Raw genomic sequence first — 20,373 nt, forward strand, 5'->3', positions numbered from 1 at the left:
GAACAGGCTGCCCAGAGGATTTGTGGCTGGCCCATCCCTGGAGATGTTCAAGACCTGATCTAATGGGTGGCATCCCTGCCTGTGGCAGGGGTGTTGGAACTGGATGATCTTTAAGATCCCATCTAGCTCAAACCATTCCATGATTGTAAGACTGTAGCAGCATTACAAGGAGAAGAGCTGCATTTATGTAAATGCCTGTGCAAATAGAGTCACCCTGTACCCTGGGTGACTCGCACTGTTCTTGTTACGTGTGATGCAGTCAGCTTGCGTTTTAAGTATTCCTTATGTGTTGAGCTTTATATTAAGAGCAGCTATTTTAAAGAAGTGCTTTATATGGCAAGTGAAATTTTAACATGCTGCCTTTGGAGGCAGTAAGTGCCCTCGCTTGGTATTTAATTAGTGTGGTGCAAAGTACTGTAGTTCTGAAACTGCAGAAAGTGCTGGTTTTCCTGGAAGCATCAGAAAGCCTTGATTTTAGACAATACTGTATTGTCAATGCTGTGCTGGTTCAGCAGCATCTCTGCACGCATTTGGCAAATATTTAAAGGACACATTTTGTGTGATTGGTTCAGCCATGAAAAATTATTAACTTCTTTGTGTTAAAGGATGTACACAGCAATGCAAGATTTTATCTTGACAATCCCATGCTTTTGTCTTCTACCAGCAAGGATGTATTTGTGGATTATGTTTTTTTAGCTCCTCAAAGGGCAGTGTACTAAAAGCTTTGTAATCACTTCTGTACTGATGAGGCATGGGAAAGCATTTAATTTCTGTGACTTTGTGAAGCTGGAATAATACAGAAGCTGTGGTAGACAAAATTTTATTAGCCAGGGAAATAAATGAAACTTTTTTCAAGTTACTTAAAAGTATGTATTTCTATTTAGCTTTAACCTTTTTATATGTTGTAAACTCTGGTCAGAGATAATACGTGCTTTTTGGACTATGCAGCTAATGTGGAGATGAGGCTGTGCAAAGCACAAAATAAATGTTGTTGACAACCATCCTCTCTAACAATTTTATACACTTTATTCTAATTAACTTCCCCTTTTTTTTTTAAAGTTAACATATCAGATATTTACATTAATGGGTAAGTTGAATAGGTAGTGTTAATACCTAATGGCAACCAAAGATGTATGACTTGTAAATGGTAAATTCTTTGAAGTGATTATAAAAATTGGAGTCCTGACCTGGCTCTTATATAATTTCTCTGGGAAATGTGTGCTGTATGTGGCCTTAGCTGAGAAGCTCCCTACTAGTGCTTTGTAACACTGTTCACTAACCCAGCTAAAAAGTACCACTAATCAATTCAGAAGGAAAAATTTGTATTTGTTGGAATCAGAACCCAGCATTATTTTTTCAGAAGGCAACCCAAAAATACCTAGAAAACTCGTCAACACCATGCAACACAGTGTTGCATTTTTGTGATGATGATCAATGTGATTCAAAAACATGTTTGTTAAAAATATTAATTATGTGTAATAATTACCTTGATAGTATCAGTTACCAAAAAAGTTCTGTATTAAGGAATTAATTATTTTCTCTCTCTTTTTTTTCTGTTCTAGGCTTAAAATAAGCATAAGCCATTCAATTACACCTCTGATATTTTGGAGCTTGAGTGATGTTAAAACTATTTGAATGTATTGGAGCATAGCTGCTTCTTAAAATGCAGAAGTTAAAGGAAATTATTGCTTATCAAAACCCACTGAATATCTGAATTTTCGGGACATTCAGCATTTAACTGTGTCCTTAAATGTCCATGATCAAGATCTCATGCAACCATTGTATATTTTGGAGACTATTCTCCAGAAGAGAACTGTGCATTTAAAAAGCAGAAATGACTGTGGGCTTTTTTGGAACTTACTAAGGTTGATCATACTGAAAGACCATGACCAGCTTGAAGCGGTCCCAGACCGAAAGGGCTGTTGCCACGGGGGTGTCAGTCGGAACAGATGGCACCTCCAAAGTCCACTCGGATGACTTCTACATGAGGCGCTTTAGGTCACAGAATGGCAGCTTAGGATCTGCAGTCATGGCACCAGTTGGACCTCCTCGCAATGAGAGCTCCCATCACGTTACCTCTACCCCTGGAGTCCCTAAAATGGGGGTCAGGGCAAGGATTGCTGATTGGCCCCCGAGGAAGGAGAACATCAAGGAGACAACCAGACCTAGTCAAGATATTGAAACGTCAAGTTGCCTTGACAGCATGTCTTCTAAAAGCAGTCCTGGGAGTCAGGGAAGTTCTGTTAACCTGAATGCTGGTGATTCTGTCATGTTAAAGAGCATCCAGAGCACACTTAAAAACAAGACCAGACAATCTGAGAATCTAGACTCCAGGTTTCTTACACCCGATGGCTATCCCAGTTCCCCAAGGAAAGCTCTTCGCAGAATACGACAGCGCAGCAACAGCGACATCACCATAAGTGAGCTTGATGTGGATAGTTTTGATGAATGTATTTCACCCACATTTAAATCTGGACCATCTCTGCACAGAGAGTATGGCAGCACATCTTCCATAGACAAGCAGGGAACTTCAGGGGAAAGTTTTTTTGACTTATTGAAGGGCTATAAAGATGAAAAGTCTGATCAGAGAAGCCCAGGCTCAACTAAACTCGGTGAGCTTCTGATTGCCAGCGGAAGCAAGGGTTCAGGATTCTCTCTAGATGTGATAGACGGGCCTATTACTCAAAGGGAAAACCTGAGACTGTTTAAGGAAAGGGAGAAGCCACTCAAGAGGCGCTCAAAATCAGAGACAGGAGATTCATCTATTTTTCGTAAGCTGCGTAATGCCAAAGGTGAAGGGGAACTTGGGAAGTCTTCAGATCTTGAAGACAACAGGTCAGAAGACAGCATTAAGCCTTGGACTTGTCCGAAGTGTTTTGCTCATTATGATGTACAGAGTATTTTATTTGATTTAAATGAAGCAGCAATCAATAGGCATAATGTTATTAAAAGAAGGAACACAACGACAGGTGCATCTGCTGCTGCTGTAGCATCACTTGTCTCTGCACCCTTGTCCCATTCTGCAAGCTTCAATTCTCCAATGGGCAGCACTGAAGACCTGAATTCAAAAGGAAGTCTTAATATGGACCAGGGGGACGATAAAAGCAATGAACTAGTGATGAGTTGTCCTTATTTTCGTAATGAGATTGGTGGGGAAGGGGAAAGGAAGATCAGCCTTTCCAAATCTAATTCAGGTTCCTTCAGTGGGTGTGAAAGTGCCTCATTTGAGTCGACTCTGAGTTCTCATTGCACAAATGCTGGAGTTGCAGTTCTGGAAGTTCCCAAGGAGAATCTGATTTTACATCTAGACAGAGTGAAAAGATACATTGTTGAACATGTGGACCTTGGTGCATATTATTATCGAAAATTCTTCTACCAGAAAGGTAGGTAAATTGTATTTCTTCTTGAGCTTTAAGAATGAAACTTTTTGTTTTCCGAACATGCAAAATCCAGTTGATACTTAATAGTATTTGCAAGAATTAGGGATTTCTTCAATGGTGTATTTTACTGATGGTATGTGCTATATCTAGTAGTCTTTCAGAGTGTTAGAGTATAAGAATGTTGAGGATTTTATTTGCTGATAGCTATGGTAACAATGGCTACAAAATATGAATGTCTTGAAACACAGCTTTGGGTATCCATAGGAGTGGGCAGTGGTTGGCACTTGAAAGATTGAAACAAGAAAATCCTAAAATACGAGAACTTTCTTCCCACTGTGCCAGGAGTTGATTTACTGAGGATTTAATGGAATGTGCATCTTAGATGGGTAGCATTTATAATAATCTTTGGACATACTAATTAACTTAATAATCAGTTTCAAAATTTTTCAAAATGAATAATACAGAAATGAAGACATGTACAGATATAACTTTATGTACACACACAAATACCTGTGTTTCAATGCCAACAATATATCTGAAAAACCAGAGTGCAGTTCTCTTATCACATGGTTCTGCCCTGAAACCGAGTATCATAATTTCCATTGGATGTATATGGGAGGGACAAAAAAAGCCCAAAGCAACAGATCAAGGCCTTTTGACCTATAGAAAAGAGCATGCCCCAAACATTACCCAGATACTTCCCCTCTCTGTCCCCCCAGTCAAAATCATACTGGCACTGGAGGTACAGATCTCCTTCTCCTGATTCTGCAAATGATCAAAAAGATTGCAGGCCAATCTTTAAAAGATTGGTCTTTAAAAGTCTTTAATCTTTAAAAGTCCTTTAAAAGAGTTCAGTCTGCAGAACTGTGTTGTACTTCTGATTGATGGAGCTGTTCTGGTGACTGACCTGGAGAGTGCTTGCTCCTTACCTTTCAATGATCAGGTTTGGTTTCTTCTTTTCAGTGAATGCAGTTCAAAAGAGCTTGTTTCTCACATATAAAAGTAACAGGGATGCCTGGTTAGAATTAAATTGATGGTCTTAAAAAGAAAAAGCTTATGCTTCTTAACTGCATGTTATTGATAATAATCTCATTTCTCATTTTTCTCTTGCCTTCAAAATATGTCCATCTCTCACCTCTTCCTCCCTGCATTGCCCATTGTTTAGGTGGCTCTTGTTACTCTTTCTGTGGTCTCCTCTTTGTGCATTCTTTCTAGGGCTGAGAGGTAGCCTTTGCTCCATGTGTTTTGAGTGCTGATCCATATCCTTTGGAGACATAGGAGTTAGGAAAAATAATGGCTTCCTGGGAAAAGTAAGCTAGATGTGTGATACAGGTTAAGGTATGTTTAGAGGGGAGAGCCTGAGATTTGTGACCTTTGGGATTGTCTTCCTCTCTGTCTGCCCCTGGAACAATTTGATTCCTTATCAGTCTAGTGAGTTTTGCAATCAGCAACTAAAGTTTCATGTTACAGCTGACCTGATTTACAGCATTTCAGCCCTAAGAGGGGTAGACATTATTCCTCCCCCTTCCTTGTACTGGTTCTCTTGTTTGCAGAGAACTTGATAAACCAGTTGAGTTTACTGAACAAGCAAGCAGAATTCTTGCCATCACAATAAATTTGGAATTTACTGCTTGACTGTTTCTCTCCAATTCTGGTGAGGGATATTATTATTTCCTTGCAGTCAGAGAAGTGCCAAAGCCATATGGCCAGGTAAGGGATGGAAGTGAACAGCAGAGGAGGAAGGAGGTGTGAGTGAAATTTCAGCCCTTAGGCAAAACCAGTTTATTGGTTTGCCTTCTCCTTAAGGGAAACCACACCATCATGCTACTACAGTTCCAGTCACCATTACATTTCCATTATTTTTTAGATGTAATTAGGAAGAATTGATAAAATCTACATAATCTAGTCCTAAGGGTACTGGTGAGGGGCAGCCAGATATAAAAATGTGTGTTATGGAGTAGGATTGGATGGGGAGAAGAAGCTGTGGTTTTGGTTTTTTTCCCTTAAGCAATAAAACGGGTTTTAAATTCACTTTTGTGTTCAGTCCAGCAGAGTCCAAACCAGGGGTGTTGTTTCTTCCAGAGATTTTTATTTTAAAATAGAAGCCTCATTAGATATCCCAAACCCCAGTTTTCTACAAGTACAGAACATATTTTGTTGACCACCCAGAGTATCATCATTCCCTGAACAAACTCTGGACTAAGCTGATGAAGTGGGATAGTGATAAAATTTGAAGCAGCATCATGGGGAAAAAAATCTAGGAAGCCAGTTGTAACTGAATTTTTTATGTAACATGAAGCAAGTAATGATGCAGAAATTTTTTTGCTGGAAGAGGAGGTTGGAGTTTTATGATGTTATGAATGGAACAGATAGTGCCAAAAGACAAGTTTCAGTAGGATCAGCTCATCAAGTCAGTAGGCTTTGTATAATTTTATAGTCTTGGAAGTATTCTTACATGAATTCTAATTTGACAACAATACCTTTTAAAGATCTCAAACCAGGCAAATGTCATGGACTTGGAGAACACCTAGTAACCTTAGAGCTTGCAAAGAATAAAAAGAAGTGTTCCAGAGAATTGTAAGCTGAGTTGGTTTTCATTCCAACTGGAAATAACAAAGAAGGTGATTTGGAATTATATCAATAACGAACTGCCAGTTAAAAATCATCAGTGATGCTCGTCAGCATGATTTCATGAAAAATGTCTTGTCACATAAAAGAAAAAAAAAATACAGTTAATCTTGTGTCTTAAAAAAAAAATGAAAGACATTGAATTCATGTAGGTCCTTTTAATTTCTTCAGGGTGATTTGGTGAAATGCTGGTGGTAACTTGTCTGAAGTCTTTAATTATATGAAATCAATACCTCATTTTTTACAGGTACTGTTACTTAGATTATAGATCCATCTCAAGTTTTAGCAATGTATGGAGGAAGGATAAGTGAGCTTCCAGTATTACTAACATGGTCCAAATTAATTCAAATATTTTAATCTAGTTAGTGTAAAACATTTGCGTGCGACATTTATGGATGAGTCTTTGTATAAGTTTAATGAATGCAAATGGATGAGTTTTTGTATGTAAAGGAAATTGGTCCCTCTGCAAAGTAGTGGAATTGATAAACAGTATTGTGGCCTGGTGTCCAGACTTCTAAATGTGAAAATACTGGTGGAGACAGTTTAGTGGAGGTAAGACAAATTGCACTTAGAAAAGGATATTGGGAAGAGAACTTTATAATGGCAGGCTGAATTCAGTTTCTCCACTTTATATCTGAACTAATTGTGCAGACTCCCTTTGTACTCAGTGGAGAGAAATGAACCTTGCAGGATCTTATGAATTTCAGTCACTTCTCTCAATTCACTAACAGAAGCTCATGCTCAACTAACTCACATGGAAATGTTTATTTTTATAGGAAATGAATGCTCCTCTTATGATGCACAAAATGTGTTTACAAGGTGGTTAAATAATGGTGTATTTTAAAAGGTGTATTTAATAGAAGGTCTTAACTAAAAGTTTGAAGTCTTGACATTTATAAGTTAAGCTTGTGCATAAAAAAAGAGGGAGGGGATGAAGCCGGCGCAAGAGACAATTTGTGAAAGTTGCAGATGTGTTTATTAAAGACTTATTTACAGTCAATGTTAAAATCACACAGAGAGAAAAATTTTTTTCCATCAGCTTGTCCGAGTGCAGTTCAGGAAAGAGATCATGTCACTCCAGAGGAGCAGTCTGTTGGCTCTGTTCCCATAATTGGTCTGGGAGTCAGTTCTCATGGAAAGAACCAAGAGCATCTGGTTTGCTTCCATCCTTCTCATGCAGTAGTTGCTAATGTTGCCATTTAGGACAAATGTTAGTTACTGGCTTAGAATGAAAGACTTGACTGGGAAGTAAATAGTTTCCCGAACTGGTTTTATAACAAATGAGCTGTTGGTTGGCTTTCCTTTAACTGTTGTCAGCCAGTAAAAATACCCTTTTCCCTAATTGCATTTAATTGCTGCATATTCTATCCAAGAGTTGGTGCCTTTCAAGTGTGTGGCTAGACTTGCAGAACCCCCAAAATGCTGCCTGCCCTTTTGTCTCCAGAGAAGTACTGGGCAGGGTTTTCCAGTACTGTAAATGCTGAGCTAGGATTAGAGGAAAATACTTGATGTGAGTTTCATTCAGAAGAGAAATGTATGGGGTTTTTATTTCTAGTCCAATTACACAGAATATCATTTGGACATGATATCTAAAGGGAAATATGATGAAAGCACAAAAGAACTTTTTCAGTTAAAATAAAGTGCATTTACTTGGATTTCCATTGCAGAGGAAACTCATAAATATCTGCCAAGAAAATAAGTATTTTACCTTTGGTTCTTCCACAGAAAGTATCTTTTGACTTATATGATAGATATTTAACTATTTTTAAAAGTATGTATCTTTTTTTAATGACCAACTACAATCAAATCATCATTTTTTTTTCAGTATGGATTTATAAGTTAATTTATGGCTGCTGCTAGTTGTCCTGATTGTCTCTTAATTAAATTATTTTTCAACAGATTTTTTTTGTTTAGATTAAATGTCAAGCTTGAGAAATGTTGTTTCCAATTAGCTTCTGTGTGGTGTGGAGAAATAAGCTGTCTTCTATGGTATTCATGTTTGACATCAAGTTCCTGAATTATAATTGTGACATAGCCCTTATTTTCCCAATAAAACAACTAATTAGCTCCCTTTACACTGCTTATTAAGCTTTTTGCACTTTAATCCTGCTGCTGCTTTTCCTGCACTGGAGAGAGAAAATTTTTGGATGTAAGGAGATTCAAATTTTAAGGGAAAATCAGGTGGAAGTACAAGAAAGTGTACCAGAAGGAAAAGCAGTCAGGTACAGGGATATATATTGTAGCTTGCAGAATGAATACAGATATGGGGTTTAGGGGAGGAGGAAGAATGAAGATAAAGAATGAGCAACCCAGTAGTAAATATAGAGTAGAGGAGAGGGCAAAGGATGTGCAAAGGAGAGCAAGAAAGAGACTGCCCAGTACAGACTGAAGGAAAAGAGAATAGAAGACATTTCCTCTTAGCAGAGAAGTGTGGAGTTCCACACTACTTCATGCATTTTTCCAAAGCAATAGGAGCTAATTAAAAAGCTTAATCAAATTATACAGAATTATGTATGTATTTTGTATATGTGTATGCAGTTTCAAACATTCCTCTTGCCACTCTTCTTAAATGTGTTTTCAAGATGTAGAATAATTTTTCCTGAGAAAATTTTCTATCTGAATTGCAGGCTAGAGTAATTGCAGGTACACAAGTTTTACCATCTGTGTGACTGTCAATACACTAAACTAATGAATTGTTTGGACCCTTCTAGTATGCATAACCTCCATATCTTTAAGCTTTTCAATCATAAAAGCAAAGTCACATCACTGTTTTTAAGTCACTAAGCAGTTTAGTGTGGAGATGTCCAAGTTACCTCAGGTTTTGGAAGCTGCATAATATTCTGATTCAAAAATTAGTCTAACTTTCTCCAAGACTGTGCTGCTTCTGCATTGACCTTGTCTGCCATAAACTGTTTGGTGAGCTTTAAACATCCTGACAAAAAACCAAACCAGGTAATGCAGGAGAAAGAGAGGCTAGGGTGCTAGTAAGATAGTTTTGAAATTTTGAACAAGAGATCATCTCTGGCATTTACCAGCCTCATATTTGTGGACTAGTATGAAAATGTAATTAGAGTTATATAGATAATCTAATTTGTTACTAATTTTCCCACTCACAGGTCAGCCAGCCAAAGTTAAATGACAATATTTACAGAATATTCCATGACATACTGAAAGAATTTTGAATTTTAATTACCTTTATTTAAAGTATTGGCTTTTCATAACTGGCAGATGAATTTGGTAGAAAGCAAGTCTTCTAGTGCTGCAAGCATGTCTCTAATGCTGTCTTGCATGCTCTGAAATCTTAAACAGAAGACACTGAGTGAAGGATAATAAAATACCAGACACTGGGGACTTGACTAGAACCCCCAAGGGCTTAAAGTGCTGAACAGCTGTGTGAAAGCACTTAGTAAGTTGAAGGGAGATTTTATAAGTGTTAAAAGAATTAGAGTAAAAAATGAGGCTCCTATTTTTTTAACTGTAGTATTAATTGGAAAAATGATTGCCATTCATTTTAGATGGGAGTGTATTTCAATATGTGTTTTTATTTTCTTTAAAGATGCAGTTCTTGATGATGTTAAAATACTTTACATTTTCTCTCTGTAGTAGAATAGCTCATATTGGACTGCTCCTGAAGTTCTTACTTAAAATTGTTGTTTTAAGAATGACAAGTTATCTATATGTAGTAAAGGAATATGGTCACATTTCCTGTCAGGGCAGTTACATCTTTTCTTTATATCACTGAATTTCACATTTCTTTGAATTGCTGTATTGTCAGGTGGCAATAACTTTCTATTTTTGTGTATGTATAAAATCATTCCTATATGCAGCTTATGGAGACTGATGACATGGGACTTACTTTTCTTGCACAATGCTTGACTCCAATTTTTCCACTTTTCTCTTACATTTTCTTTTAGGGAATATATGTTTAAATTCAGGAGTCACTTAAGATATTTGCAGCTTTGTTTATATGTTGCTGCATTAATGGTGATGTACCCTCTGTCAAGATAGTTTGTAATGCTCAAAAAGTTCTACAGAAGAGAGAGTTCTTCAACATCAGTCTCTAAAATTGTTGAGCTTTGATTTTTGTAAATGTGCTTTTCTAACTTTTTTTCATGTAAAGCTTGGCTTTACATATGTCTATAGTTAGACAAATAGAAAAATGTGTTTCAAAGAATCTGGTGTTCAGCTAGTGAGTGATTTTACCACTCTTGTATTCTCCTCTCTGCTGGCTTCCCCACTGGACTGCTTTTCAACTGAACTCTCAGCACTTTAAGGGCTGTTGTATACTTCACTGTTCAATATTTATGCTAGTAATTTTATTCTTGTGCTTTATTTTTCTATGGTGCTATAATTTTATATTTTTACTGTGAACAAGCCTTTAACTTCTTTTTCAGCTTCATCAGTTTTTCCCATTTGATAACTGAGTAACGTGTGGAAAAAGCAAAAAGCAGTCAAAAAGAAATAATTTACATCATTTGCTAAGTACAGTTGTTTGACATTTCTATTTTAACATAGGTTTTTGAGTTTCCCACTTTGGAGCATTTAGCTTCCTTCTCTTTGTTTTTAAGGGGGGAAATTGGTAGTGCTTATTTAGTTCAACATGAACTAAACAGATGGCAATAGAAAAGCTGATGCAAGAGGTGTATCCTGTTTTGAGCCTATTTAAGCAGATATGCCATGTTGAATTTCAGCCTTTTTGTAGCTATAATTGGAGCTCACAAGAGAAGTGAAGCACAAGAATGACATCCTGGTACCACCTGAAGACATGCTCTTACTGGCTTCATGGAGCTGGCAGTTTATTTCCAGTGTAACAATCAAGCATGGAAATATAGCTGAAGTGTAAGAATGTAAGAAGTAAGACAGACTTCTATTTTTTTTTTTTCTCTTATATACAAGAACACTGGAACTATTTTGGGGCAGATGAGAACTTGGGTCCAGTAGCTGTGAGTATAAGAAGAGAGAAGCCTGAGGAAATCAAAGAAAATGGACCTCAGTACAACTACCGGATCATATTCAGAACCAGTGAGGTAAGCAGTCCAGGGGGAGAGTGAAAGAAACTGGAAGTGAGAAGGCAAAACCAGGTCCAGTATGTGGGGTGTGTGTGCTTTTCAGCATTGATAATAGATTTCTGTACAACCTGGGGACCTCCTGACAGAATCATGCTACATGTTTATCTGGCAGAGAATATATGTGAGTTATTCCGTAACATCCAGTACAGAGGAAATGCTGAAGGTTGTTTTGGTTAAATTTTTAGAAACTTACAGAAGATATATTAGCTAGAAGCAAGCCAAGAGGAGGGAAATTGCCTTCTTCACTTTTATGTATGGCAGTGGGTAGACCTGAGAAATGTAGTTTTTACTTTTAAATGCTCTATAGTATAGAAATACTGTAGTAATACTGATTTTTCCCAGTAGTAGTTTCCTGTAGAACTTAAATCTGATGAATTATATTAAATACTCTGATTACTGTTACCAATGAGTGGAATTTTTGTGTATCAATGTTGGTCTCATGCTAACAGAAATTCCTTAATGATCTCTACTGAGAATTGGAAAAATACTGTGTCTGGTTGCACTGCTAATGCTGGTCAATCTCAGTGCATAACTCAGTATATGTATGGGCTGTTTTTCCTTTGCATGCATAGCTCATGACATTAAGAGGCTCCGTGCTGGAAGATGCTATCCCTTCTACTGCAAAGCATTGCACAGCCAGGGGACTTCCCCTAAAAGAAGTGCTGGAGTATGTGGTTCCAGAGCTGAATATCCATTGTCTAAGGCTGGCCTTCAACACCCCAAAAGTCACAGAACAGCTCATGAAGCTTGATGAGCAAGGGGTAAGTGCAGAGTTACAGAATTAAACAAAGGATCTTAATCTGTCAAATTATTGCCATGAGTTGCAAAATGGTCTTTTAGGTTTATATGATTAGAGTAAGTCTGTTGAAATCTCTCATTTAAAGTAAAACTTGTCATCTGTAGGGGGAGTTATATTTTATTTATTTCCCCCAACTTTTGCAGAATATTTGGGATGTATGAAATCAAGTTCATTTCTCTGGGTAGCCTAAAGTTTTAGATTAATGTTATGGCAGTTGTAAATTTAAATTTCCTTTAAAAGAGAGTAGAGTGTGGTTTTTCAAAGACTGTGGGAAGGAGGGAGTTCTGTTTTTATTATTGCTATTGTACTAAGAAGAGAAGTCTCCCATGGTGCTAAATGTTTCACTGTAATACTGCATTGGCTAAACCATGACCAGGGGGCTGCCTGTCTTGTTTTGTTTGTTGTTGTTCTTTTTTTCTTTCCCCTGGAACAAACTATATAGCAAAATATTCTAAAGCTTTCTTCATATGAATAATTTTCAATGAGGTGATAGTCTCCTTGTGTTTTAAAGATGGGACAGCACTACAGCTTTGACTTAGAAAAATGGAAGTCCATGACTCAAGTGAATTTTATGGTTATAAACTTCAGTAGTGACATTTTATAGCTGTGTGCATGCCTCAGTCCTCACTGGCAACCTCTCTTCCCATGCCTCTTGAGTGGATGGACCCAGGATGGGGACTGGGTCCCTCTCACTGCAGAGATCATGTTCAGGGCCACTTGATGAACTGAACGTAGGTAATGGAATTTGGATTAATGGGAAATTAATTCCTCAGGGAATTGGCTTACGGAGTTGCCAAGCCACTCTCCATGGCATTTGAAAAGTGATGGCAGTCAGGGGAAATCCCAGGAAACTGGAAGAGGGGAAACACTGTACCTGTGTTTAAAAAGGGTAGAAAGGAAGGTTCCCTGGAAGTCATCACCCTGTCAGCCTCCCCTCTGTGCCTGGGAAGGTCATGGAACAGTTCCTCCTAGAAGCTCTGCTAAGGCACATGGAGGACTGGGAGGTGGGTTTGAGACAGCCAGCACAGTTTCAGCAAGGGCAAATCCTGCCTGACCAACCCAGTGGCCTTCTAAGATGGAGTAATTACATCAGTGGAAAAGGGAGAGGTTATGGATATTGTTCTTATGGATTTCTGTAAAGCCTTGGACATGGTCCCCCACAACATCCTTCTCTATGAATTGCAGAAAGATGGATTTGATGAGTGGACTGTTAGATGGATAAGGAATTGGTTGGATGGTCACATCCAAAGGGTGATGGTCAATGGCTGACAGTAACAGTGGACATCAGGGACAAGTGCTGTATCTCAGGTGCATAGTGGGATTTAATATCTTCATTAATGACATTGCTGAGGGTGCACTCAATCTAATTAGGAAGCTGAGTGGTGCAGTTGCCATGCTTGAAGGAATGTGGACAAGGTCAGCAAGTGGCCCCATGGGAATCTCTGGAGGTTTAAGATGACCAAGAGCAAGGTCCTGCACGTGGATTCTGCACCTCTGGTATTCACAGGCTGGAGACTGAACAGATTGAGAGCAGCTCTGCCCAGAGGGACTTGGGAGTGCTGCTGGGTGAGAGGCTGGACATGCCCCAGCCATGGGCACTGCCAGCCCAGAGAGCCAAACGTGTCCTGGGCTGCATCCAGAGCAGCGTGGGCAGCAGGGCAGGGAGGGGATCCTGCCCCTCTGCTCTGCTCTGCTCAGAGCCACTGCAGGGCTGCACCAGCTCTGGGTGCCAGCACAGGAGGGACAGGGAGGGGATCCTGCCCCTCTGCTCTGCTCTGCTCAGAGCCACTGCAGGGCTGCACCAGCTCTGGGTGCCAGCACAGCAGGGCCAGGGAGGGGATTCTGCCCCTCTGCTCTGCTGAGAGCCACTGCAGGGCTGCACCAGCTCTGGGTGCCAGCACAGGAGGGACAAGGGCCTGTTGGAATGAGTCCAGAGGAGGCCACCAAGATGATTAGAGGGACAGAGCATCTCTACTGTGAGGAAAGGCCGAGAGTACTGGGATTGTTCACCCTGTAAGAGAAGGCTTGGGGGGACCTGATTGTGGCCTTCCAGTACCTGAAGGGAGCCTGTAAGAAAGAGGGAGAGGGACTTTTTACAAGAGCACAGAGTGACAGGACAAGGGGAAATAACTAAAAACTGAAAGAGAGTAGGTTTAGAGTAGGTATTGAGAGGATGTTCTTTGCTGTGAGGGTGGTGAGAGCTGGAACAGGTTGCCCAAAGAAGCTGTGGATGCCCCATCACTAGAGATGTTCAAGGCCAGGTTGGATGGTGCTCTGAGTATCTTGGTCTAGTGAGAGGTGTCCCTGCCCGTGGCAGGGGGATTGGAGCTGGATGATCTTTAAGGTCCCCTTCCAACCCAAACCACTCTATGATTTTATGACATCTAAGAAAACTGCGAGGTTGAATTGTCCTTAGTTCATATCCTCTATGTTATTAAGCTCCCATAATATGGCTTTCTAATACTTAAGCTTTTGAAAATCATTAAGGGCAAGTGATAGTTGAATTTTTATTATGTGCCTCAAAGTATTTTCTGTTTTTGTAGTAATGAAACAGTTTGACACTTCTAGCAAAAAAGATAAGTACACTCTGTACTAATTAGAAGCTGCATTTTTTCAATTCTAAGCTAACAAAAATTGGGTAGCAGCTGCTCTACTAATTAAGTGCACAGAATGTTGATCACTTCTTCTTGCTGAGTGCCACACTGTTTCATTACAGCATGAGCAGGTGCCTGTTTGATATAGCACATGAAATGTTTTGTAAATTTAAGAGTTAAGACTATAAAGTCACCTTTAGCCTGACTTAGCCACTAAATTTCACGCAGGAGTCCCTTCACTGAGCCAAATGTGTACACATTGGTTTTCATTAGAATAAGATGTCTTTTTTTTGTATTTGAGTGAGGTCTTAAAGCAGTTGCTTGTTTTCATGTTTAAGAATTTACATTTCTTTATTTAAATTTATCTGCCTTCAGCTTTAAGACTTCTGATATTTTTCCCTGCTACATTTTTAAAAGTCATTTTGGTGTGAGATTTTTTTTTCCAGCAAAGGTTTTTGTATGCAGTGATTATATCGTCTGTTGGTCTTGTTTATGATAAACTAAACAGATTGCACTTTTCAAGTCTTTCACTGCAACATATTTTCTCTGCATTTCATATCACTCTTATGGCTGAGCTCTGTCTCTTCTACTCTTTCAATATCTGCATATGTCATTCAGTGCTAGAATGGGAATATTTTTCTTGCCCTAGTTTTGTACTGATGGTGTCTGTGAAAGTTGCTTGTTCCTTACTTCCTCTTAGATTGCTAGAGTGGTAACATCTGCTGTTCATACATATGGTCCACACTGCTTGTCACCTAGCTGTTCTTTTATTGGATTTATTAAAATGCATTCATTTGAATAGCTCTGTGTTAAACAGCAATCCAGTCATTTCCTAGGGCTGCACTGCCTTCTTTGCCAATCACCTTCTACTAATCTTTGTCATGAGTGCAGAGCTCATGGTAGGTTACTCTAAGTTTGCTTCCAAATATGATTTTAAAATTTTAATATTAGGGCAATTACTGATTTATTTCAGTTGAAGCTAATCTTTATGGCAATTCCTCATTCACACAAATACTGTGAAATGTCACTTGGTTCTTAATATAATTCCTGCTCCATAATAGAAACTTGCTGACTGATTAAATCCAAGCTATACTTTCTGCTGTCTTTACTGGGTGCTAGATAAATACTTAAAGTGCACTTTTCCCGTGTATATAAATATGTAAATACTTTCAGATTATTAAAATGAAGATGTTACTTTGGCAGTTTTACCACAACAGAATTCATGCTTCAACTTCTTTTTTAGCTTTTTCTTGTAGTTAATACACTTCTAAGGACTAGGTTTATCAGAAGGTTTAATAATGGGGACTGTATGCTGTTCTTCAGATCTGCTCTTTTTGATCCAGAAATGCCAACTTGTGTCCTTAAGGAAACTTTTTTTTCCCCCCAAAATTAGCAAATCTAAGAACACAGCTAGAAGGCATATCCTGCTCTTTGCATAGTCCTTGTTTAGTTGACATTTTCAAAGCAACAAAGCACGGTTGTTTGCTTGCTCATTGGTGCTGCAGATCCCATTTATATTTATGCCCTTGAAAATACTTCCTTCACCTGAAGCTGAAACTTAAATAGTGCAAGTGTGCTTCGTGAGAATAATTTTCTTTGTCCTAACTGCTTTAAGTGAAATTACTAGAAGGTATTGTAGTTTGCAGTACAGCTAAGGTGTTGTGGTTCCATTAAGCACTTGCATCCCTCCTGTTTCTGTGGGACTGCAGAAGGCCCATCTGAGCAGCAGAAGCCTGAATGGTCCAAGACAGGACCTGCCACTGGTGGTATGGAAAGTGATGGCAGTTGTTTGGCAGGAATGGCAGCAGTGCCCCCTCTCACCAGCCTTCCCCCCTCACCACGTGTCAGCAGGAGGCACTGGAGCAGATTACCAAGCTGGGCATGTCCCATCCCTGGAAGTGTCAGAAGTCAAGTTGGATGTGAATTTGAGGAAGTCTGGTGTAGTAGACCAGACCTGGTCTAGTAGAAAGTGTCCCTGCTGCCCATGTCAGTACTTTAGGAACTGGATGATCCTTAAGATCTCTTCCAACCCAAACCAGTTCATGATTTTGTGCTGTACTTGAGTTTTGTCATAAGGAATTTGGACATGTTTAGAAGAAGCGAGTCAGTGTGTCAGCTGATAAAATAAGGGATATTCTGCAGTGGGGAAAAAAAAAAGCAGCCTAGAACTGTGACTTATATAACGACTTCTTCAGCAGGAGTAAACAAGCCAGGTTATCCTTACTCTTCTTTTTCCCTCCTTGTTTTCCTGCTGCTAATACGTTAATCCCCATCATCATTCATCCTTGGTGGTAAAGGAAGAGTACAGTAAAGCAGCAATATCCTGAGTTTTTAAATTTTAAAATTTACTTGCTTTAGAGACATGCTAGGACCACTTCTGAGGGCCTTTAAATTATCCCAGCATAAATATAATAGGTAAAAATTAGTGAATTTCAGTTTCATTATGTGTCCACATCATCCTAGCAAGTTCAAAATCCTTTGCCTCATGGCTTGAGATAGAATCTGCTGAGAGCAAATTACAGTATATTTAAATAACTCTGCTTCCAGTGCACTTGCAAATAACTGTTTTCACTTCCCACTAATCTGTAGTCCAAACTTGTGAATCTCATACCAGTTGTGATAGATTTTCTTACAGTTTCATTCTGGCATATGTGGTTAGTGTTTATTTGATATAGAGCCTCTGCAAAAATTCATGTGTGGGAGGAAAGATTATTTACTGGACAATAAGGATGCATTTCTATTGGATGAATTACATGCACAAAATCCAAGGCTCTCCCTTGTGCTCCTTCAGTCAGAGTTCCTGCCTGTGAAATTGGTTTTGGAGACAGCAGTAAATGGCTGTGGATGCTGCTTTCTTCCCTTCTGTGACTTGTCTATCTGTAGTCCAGATGTAAATGATGCCAGTGTACTCCTTTTTGTGTGTGTGTATCAATTTGGAATTGGTAGAAACAGTTTGCTTTGAGGAATCACAATTATAGTTGGGTAAAAATTACTTTATTTACATCTTTAGCTTCTGCTATATTAGGAACATAAACTACCAAATTAGAGGGAAAATGGAAATGAAAAGCACAAGTGTATTTGAAGATCTATGCTAGTAAATAGTACCTTCAAGGTATGACCAGCATTTTTCAGTTTAGCTGGTTTTTTTGTTATTATCATCCTATTTAAATCAGGGAGGGCCAACTGAATGCCATGAAGTCTTTCATCATTGCAAACAGATGAATGTGCTAACAGGTGAGTAATTGCTCTTTGAAATGAGAGAGACTTTATTTGGTCACTTGCTTAAGAAGCAAGCACATGATGTGCCCTGCCCTTCTGCATGGAAGGCTTAGCATAGGATGGCAGCCATGGTAGCAGTCAGTGAGTGCCAAGTTCCTGGCATTTCTCAGCCAGTGCTTCCCATGTGGTTCAGTGCTGGACATTCATTTGCAAGCTGTGGTGTTGTCCTCCTGGAAATAAGCAATGTTCATGTTTGTTTCACTTCAGAAAGCATTTTGATATCTTCAGATTAAATCTGCCATCATCGAGGCATTTACAGGAGAAAACAATGAGAGTATTTGGAACTAGACTAACTTTTGAAATGAGACTGAATATTAGGTATTTTTTCATTTGTGAATTATGGATTATGAAAATGTGGGAATTTAATTCAGTGCCTAAGTTGCTTTGTCACTTGCTATACACATAAAATTTTCGTCTTTTTCCTTTTGCAGTTAAGTTACCAGCTTAAGGTGGGTATCATGTACTGCAAAGCTGGGCAAAGCACAGAAGAGGAAATGTACAATAATGAATCAGCAGGTCCAGCCTTTGAGGAGTTTCTTCAGCTCTTGGGAGAGCGAGTTCGACTCAAGGGATTTGACAAGTACCGTGCTCAGCTGGATACAAAAAGTAAGATTCGTTCATTCTTTTTTCCCCCTTAAGTGAATAAAATGCTTGGTGTGGTTGCTAACTGCCTTTTTGAAGAGTTCTTAAAAATAACATCTTAGTTGTAGGAAGGCAGTTGCTTAATATAAGTGAAAGCAGAGCACATGTGTAATTTAACTGCACTCTCATATGGTCTCTCAACTCTGATAATAATTTGATTTTTGCACTGATTTGGTATGAAATTACCAATGAAGCTACAACAAGAAACTAGTAATTATGGAACAATTATTGATCTTGCAAATCTATCATCAGTGTATTTTCTTAAAGGTAATCAATACAGCTGGTATGTCTTTTCTTTTTAAAATTATGCACTTATAGACTGTGTCCAAAATGTTTCGCGAACCCATCTATGTCACTCCACCTTGAAAAATTGATATACTGCTTTTCTGATGTCTGTTGCATGCAGTTTTTCTTCTAGGCAGTTTTGTCTTAGTCATTCTGTCAAATGTATTCCTCCCTCTGTGCTTTTTCTTTTTTGAGTTATGGAAATGAACTGGATTTGGCAGCTATGTTATCAGCTCTAACTGTACAGCATATTGCAACAAAATGCAGTGGTAAGATGATCTTGGGTGACCATAACTATAAAAGAAACTCCCTGCATTTGGAATCAGTCTTGTGAAATACCTGTTTATCAGCTAGCACAGGCTGCCTTCAATTTGTAGATCTGTTTGAATTACTTGGGGAAATTACTTGGGAAAGACAAAATTTTCTTTGAGTACTGGAACTACAGTTCCTATGGAGATCTTTTGCTATTTGGCTTACTTGTAGCAAAGGAAATGAAATAAGGAGTTTGATTCATGAAACCTGAAAAACATTAATCAGCTTTAGTGCAGCAGAAGCTGTGGCCTTGTCATGGGTCTTCTGGCACAAATAGAGTACCTTGCTGTGCTTTAATGCTCCATCATTCTATATTCTGTCCTTAATTCCTACAGCAATTGCATTGCCATCTCCTCAGGCTGTTCTTGACTAGTCTAATCATCAATCGTCAGAGGGTTCTAAAGCCTCCTTTGGTTTTAAACCTGAATTAATACCTATTTTGCAGGTATTAACATTGAGCCTGCTTTTTTTTTGCTTGCAATACCTATATTCTCTCTGTTGTAGTTCCTCCCTTGAGAGCATTTCACAGACACAAGGAACAGTTTGGGTTGGAAGGGACCTAAAAGATCATCTCATTTCAACGCCCCAGCCATGGGCAGGGACACCTTCCACTAGAGCAGGTTGCTGAAAGATCCATCCAGCCTGGCCTTGAGCACTTCCAGGGATGGGACATTCACAGCTTCTCTGGGCAACCTGTTCCACTGCCTCACCACCCTCAGAGTGAAAAATTTATTCCCAATATCTAATATAAACCTGACCTCCTTCAGTTTAAAATCATTCCCCCTTGTCCCATTGCTACATGTCCTTGGGAGAAGTCTCTCATCAGCTCTCTTGTAGGAAATACTTAAAATTCTCAAGGTGAGTTTTCCTTTTGTGCAGCTCTGAACTGTAATTTTATTGGTTATAAAGATGAGCTAGGTAAAAAATGAAATGGGTATGGAAAACAGAGAAAACATTTATTTACCTTCTGGTTTTATATTGTGACATTGTTACTTTCAGTTGTTAAAGCAAGATCCTCTTTTCCCAGTTAGTTAAGATGTGAGAAAAAAGGAAAATAACCCATATTTTGGTGTCAGTCCACACACACTGGTTTCTAGTATGTGTAAATGCTGTATAATTGAGTTGATTCATCTGCTCAAATATACCCAAGAAAGCTGTAAATGTCTTTTTAGGTACTTTTGCATTTTCTTCTGAACAGCAGCATTTTCCGTGTTTTGAATTCCATATTGCTTCTGACTCGAGGAAAGAATATTGTCAGGTTTTGAGTTTATGGACTACAATCTAGCACCTGTGGAATGGAATCTTTAAGTTGACTGACTCTCTCCTGGTTTTGAGAGTTATCTTCTTGTAATGAAGGTTTCTCCTCTGTGTTCAGAGCTGGCATA

At 38.8% G+C, this 20,373-nt stretch overlaps 1 protein-coding gene across 6 annotated transcripts in view; it reads left to right on the forward strand.

The window, feature by feature from the left end:
- SIPA1L1 (signal induced proliferation associated 1 like 1) overlaps positions 1-20,373 on the forward strand; it is a 200,600-nt gene that overhangs the window by 128,213 nt on the left and 52,014 nt on the right. For all 6 annotated transcript variants that reach the window (XM_058027403.1, XM_058027402.1, XM_058027401.1 and 3 more), the window contains 4 exons: positions 1,563-3,383; positions 10,905-11,035; positions 11,650-11,838; positions 18,181-18,355. In XM_058027403.1, coding sequence (XP_057883386.1) covers positions 1,886-3,383; positions 10,905-11,035; positions 11,650-11,838; positions 18,181-18,355 — 1,993 coding nt within the window. In that variant the 5' untranslated portion in view covers positions 1,563-1,885. The remainder of the gene's footprint in view (positions 1-1,562; positions 3,384-10,904; positions 11,036-11,649; positions 11,839-18,180; positions 18,356-20,373) is intronic.

This window comes from Melospiza georgiana, chromosome 6 (assembly GCF_028018845.1).
Source record: "Melospiza georgiana isolate bMelGeo1 chromosome 6, bMelGeo1.pri, whole genome shotgun sequence".
Lineage (NCBI taxonomy): Eukaryota > Metazoa > Chordata > Aves > Passeriformes > Passerellidae > Melospiza > Melospiza georgiana.